The sequence below is a fragment of the Cannabis sativa genome, chromosome 6, assembly GCF_029168945.1.
Source record: "Cannabis sativa cultivar Pink pepper isolate KNU-18-1 chromosome 6, ASM2916894v1, whole genome shotgun sequence".
NCBI classification, from domain to species: domain Eukaryota; kingdom Viridiplantae; phylum Streptophyta; class Magnoliopsida; order Rosales; family Cannabaceae; genus Cannabis; species Cannabis sativa.
This window is the reverse complement of record NC_083606.1, coordinates 8,332,444-8,337,816: the sequence shown is the minus strand read 5'-3', so window position 1 is coordinate 8,337,816 and position 5,373 is coordinate 8,332,444. Positions and strand designations below refer to the sequence as shown.

The 5,373-nt window shown below is 33.9% G+C and overlaps 1 protein-coding gene across 1 annotated transcript; it reads right to left on the bottom strand.

Moving 5' to 3' along the window:
- Window positions 1-4,137: 4,137 nt before the first annotated feature.
- Window positions 4,138-5,105, bottom strand: LOC115725515 (uncharacterized). The gene is made up of 2 exons (XM_030655066.2): window positions 4,679-5,105; window positions 4,138-4,536 (listed from the first exon to the last, which is right to left on the bottom strand). The coding sequence occupies exons 1-2, from the start codon at window positions 4,785-4,787 to the stop codon at window positions 4,274-4,276; spliced, it is 372 nt and encodes a 123-aa protein (XP_030510926.1). The 5' UTR covers window positions 4,788-5,105; the 3' UTR covers window positions 4,138-4,273.
- Between the last annotated feature and the right edge of the window lie 268 nt (window positions 5,106-5,373).

Below are 5,373 nucleotides of genomic sequence, written 5' to 3'. Positions count from 1 at the left end.
CCGGTGCGGCATAATATACCCTTGGTTACCCACCACTGGCACAGGAGCTGGTGGTAACCCTTGATTAGCTGGGACAGCTTGTTGCCTCAAACGTTGCAACTCTTCTTCTTGACGAAGTATGACACTCCGCATTTCATGAAACATCTGCTGCCAGTCAGTAGGAGGATTAGCATTAACAGCCTCCGCATTATCCCCCGGATTTTGCGGAGGTGGAGGCGGTGCTGGTGGATCGGTTCGGGTAACCCCGGGCTCTACTTGCTCGCCCCGTGGTCTGGATGATTGCGGAGGGTCCATTACTAGTACCCCTGAAATCAACAACCCCAGCGAGTTAAGCACCGATACCACACTTACGCACTTATTGCCATAAACCCTAACTCATCTATTTACCTCATTCATATACACATAATAATTAACATTTATAACATGGCATCACATAACACATATATACTATAGATGCTTGCATACTGCCTAAAATGGAAAGCGGTAAACAGATGATCACACATACAGTCAAGTATTTACTCTCAATACTTACTGCACCATGAGTCGAGCTTATCTCTGACGACGAATGTACATGTTCGGCCGGTCTACAGGAAGTTTAAAAACCTTGGCGCTCTGATACCAAATTGTAACGCCCTAAATTATTAGGCACGCTACCCAAAATGATTATGAAACCCTAATCCCCTAACCGGAATTACTAATTAAAAACAGCGCAGAATTTAAACTTTTATATTAAACAGACTGAAAATAAACTTGTAATATATTTAAACTTTTTCAAACATAGTTGGGATCCCAAAAATATTTACAAAATTATTACAAGTTCTTTCTTACTAGCCGACCTAAGCGGCAAAACAGAATACAAAAGTCAACACTGTTAGACCCATAACCCGCTTGGTCTGAAGTGGCATGAACATGTACATTCTTTGCCCTGCTCCTGAAACTCATGGCTGATCAGCTAATGCCTTACCCTTTCCTGCACAGTAGAGCACCCGTGAGCCAAGCCCAGCAAGACAGTATAAATCATAACAAATATATTATGCTCATTCACATATGTCTGTATAGCACAGACCTGCTCATTATTTCATCATGCCCATTTGTGTCTACGTGGCATAGACCTATGTGTTACGCTCACACATCTAATTAAATCTACATGACGTAGACCCACGTGTTACTCTCACACGTCTAAATACATTAAGGCCTTAGAAGCGGTTCATCTCGGTTATGAGTACCGAGTCCAACCTGATTATGCCTTGAGCACATAATCCTTAAATCTCATTTCAATTAACATGGCATGGCATTTATATACATATATCACTAGGGTAATAACCCTAGGCTATTAGACCGTTCCTATTAGGGTAATAACCCTAATCCCGGTTACTTAAACATTCATGCATATCATTCTCAACATAAGCGCCACTGCGCATACTCTATGTGCTAATCACTGTCTTACCTGTTGTCCCGCAATAGTAGAGATTCCAAATCCCCGGGTGCTCCTGACCAGGTGCCGGTAATCCTAGCCACACACAATTCGGGATTTTCACAAATAGGGTTAACCCCTGATTTCACATTCATAAAATAAATTCATGGCATTTCAAATACAGATAATCACATAGAGCTCGAAAAGAGCTTTCCAACGGTATAAAGAACGTCCCAAACGGAGTCCCGAGTCAAAAGTTATGGCCAAAACAAAATTGAGAAAAACAGAATTTCTCACTGCCAGATCCAGTCGCGACGGCCGAAAATCCCGTCGCGACTACTGGGTTTAGAACACCCCAAAACTCCATTTTTAAGGTCTTAAACATGTTAATTTTCCATAACTTCGAACCTCAACCAAAACAGAGGATAAAAACACAAAATTCATGCATAAATCCACAACCAAAATCAGATTTAACCATATACAACTTTCAAGCTCCAAACTTGACCTAAAAATCATGCTCAAATCCACAACATTCAAGCTTTCAAGCTTGAGCTTAATTTCAGCCTACCCAAACAAATTCCAGCAATTAAACACTAAGTTCACACCTGAAATTCCATCCTAGAATCACCATATAATCTCAGCCCAAATTCAATAACAAACATACAACAAGTTAAACTCAAATCCATTCCAAGATAGCACCAATTCACCCAACATGTAGCAAGAACAACCTAACCCATGCATAACCAAAATCAACAAACCTAAACATGTTCTACAACAATATTCAGCAAGCAAATACAATTAAAAATCAGTAAGAACTCTACCTCACTTCCAAATCCCAGCCAAATCAAGAAAAATCCAAGTTTCAAGCCCAAAATCCCAAGCTTTTTCCTCAATTTCCAAGTTGCAAACTCAAGATAGTAAGAGAGGGAGAGGGTTCGGGTGAGAGAGAGATAAACCAGAAAATATAATTAATTTTCTCCCAAAATCAATTTTTGGTTCAAGTAAATGACTTATGGTCAAATGACCATTTTGCCCTTAAGGCTTAAAACACACATATTCCTTTTCAAGGGCATAAATGCCATTTCACACCCAAATATTGCCAATTAAATTTTAGATTATCAAATATCAATTAAAATGCCAATTAATTCAATTTAATTTTCATTTCGGGCCCGAACCCGGTTCGGCCCGAAATACCCGGTTGTGACTATACCGCGCCAACCTGTCAGAACACACCTGAAAAGACAACACAGGCATACTATATAATAATATAGTTCTATTAAGCACGTAATTAAATTAATCTCAACAATTTACCCTTCTCGGGTCATAATTACCAAAATGCCCCTGGCTCACCAACGGGGTCTTAACATGTTAAATTCATATAATTTCACATATGTTGAACTATATAATAATATAATTCCTAAATTAACTCATAATTATCTAGTTAGGGTTTTGCTAATTCTTTTCTTAATCCCGGGTATTACAACGATGGTGCTCGACAACTCGCCTCTAATCCCGTCTTCCACTCGAGAACCAAACACATCGAAATCGATGTGCACTTCATCAGGGACAAGGTACTAAACAATGAAGTAGAAGTGAGATACATTCCAACAGAGGAACAAGTTGCTGACATACTTACCAAGTCTCTCAACATACCACAATTTCACTATCTCAAAAACAAGCTTCCTGTCGTCTACACACCACAGCACAGCTTGAGGGGGCGTGTTGAAAATAATGAAATTACCTCTACCGAATTCAGTGAGGACCACAATGATTGGGATAGTGACAGCTAATCATCAAGATTTCAATTGTACAATTCTGTTAATATTTCCCCTACAATTTAGGGATTCTATAGTACATGTATATTCTCTAAATATTCCTTTACTAGAATATTCTACCCTGTATTATATATACTGTAATGTTACCATTCAAAGAGGTATCCGTTGAGCAATAATCAATACAGTCAGTAAAAGATTTTCTCTCAAAACACTCTGTTTCTTACCTTTTATCTATATATATGAGTTACTCTTAATAGGTTTTACCCTTTGAGTAGGTATCATTATAAAAATTTGAGTTTTTATGCTTAATTTTTCTGTTTAATTAAAAAAAATCTCTCATTTCTATATTATATGATCTGAGATTGTTCCATCGACTGAAAGAAATAAAAAAAAATATTTAGCAAACAAAAATAAATAAAAAAAATTTGAGTTTGACTTAGATATTGTTTATATAAATATTTTTTATATATGGTGTAAAAAGAAATACTCTTTTATATTTTTTATTAATTAAATAACTAAATTAAGTATAAAAATTTAAATTTCTCTCTTATTATTTGTCATTAGATCAAAATTTAATAGTTTTATATTTCTAAAATTAATAATTATAGTTAAATTTTTTACTAACCACCATTGAGTAATACCCATTAAGAAGTGTTCTATATATAATTATTTATAGGAAAATTTACATGGTATATTAACTTTTGCTATTTTTTACAAAAATACTGCCAAGCGGTATTTTTTACTTTTTTACTGTGTTTTTTTATAAGTTTCATACTGCAGTATACTGTGTTAAGTTTTCACTGGTGTTCTACCGGTATTTTTTAGTTGTTCTACTGTTGTTTTGAGTTGTTCTGTTTTGTGTTCTACTGGTGTTTTATAAAAACACAGTATTTTTAAAACTTTTTCGTGTGACAGTATTTTTGTAAAAGTTAACTTAAATTCCAGTACTTTTGTAAATTTCCCTTATTTATATCTACATAAATGGTTTTACATATGAAAACTAAACAATTAAAAGCTTTGAACATGGGAAGAAAACCTTTCATTGTTCATGAAAACTACAACAAGTGAATCCCAAAATTAAGTCTCAAAATGGAAAGAAGATTATAAGACATAGAAGAAATCCAAGTAAGAGTTGTTTAGGGCTTGATGATGTTGGTGCACTTTGGCCGTTCTTCTTCTTTTTAATCATGTCTCCAGTTCCACCATACACTTGCTTTGCTTTTCCAACAGAATTCAATTCATCATCATCATGACCATCTTCACTTTGATCTGCTAACCCTAATTTCTGATGGTAGTCATTGATCTCTCTGGTTGATAATTCAGAACTGATCTCTACACCATTCTCATCTGCACAAACAGAATATTAATTAATATTGTTATTAATTATTATAAAGTAATAAATAATAACTATACATAATATCTTTGAACAAAAATATATATATATAATTATATATATATATATATATATATATATATATGCTCAGCTTACACTTGAGTTGTTTGTTCAGCTGGTTATCAGATTTGCATGAAGAATTAGCAGCAATGCAAAGAATCATGAAGAAGAGCCAAACAAGGTATTTGATCTTCATCATGATCATGATGACCTAATTTTAATTATTTGATTAATTAATTTTCAATATTATACCAAATTATATATATATATTTATTAAAGATGTTGATTAGAGCTACCATGCTTTTAAATACAGCTATTATATTTATAGAGGGACAATGGGATAGCTTGAAAAAAAAAAAAGAAAAAGATAATGAAAAGCACCCTCATAAACATTTTGCATGATAAAGAAGAATCCTCTATATATGGCATCAAACTACTGTTCATGAGGCCACTTATGAAGTTTTTGTATTATTCTTTATGAAATTCGATCAAGTATGAAAGATTTAAAAATGATCTTTCTTACACACACTTCTATTATACTTTATGCACAACAATATTAATAGTAAGGAAGGAATAATATGCTGTTATTTGGATATGATTTAGAAAATATAGCATGATCACTCTAATTTTTTTAATTTGTGTTAGATCATTATAAAAGTTATATCAAAAGAATAAAGACCAATATTTGTTTCTTTTCAAGGAATTGATTCACCTTATTTAGCTAAACAAAATTTAAAGAATCGAATTAGGTGCATATCTTATATGTTATCTTTTCCTTTAACTTTTGGAGA

Bases quoted from the DNA above. Each gene is read 5' to 3' on its own strand.
- LOC115725515 (XM_030655066.2), bottom strand. From the start codon at position 4,787: ATGATCATGATGAAGATCAAATACCTTGTTTGGCTCTTCTTCATGATT. The intron at 4,537-4,678 runs GTAAGCTGAGCA...CTGTTTGTGCAG, and splicing joins GCTGAACAAACAACTCAAGT to ATGAGAATGGTGTAGAGATC.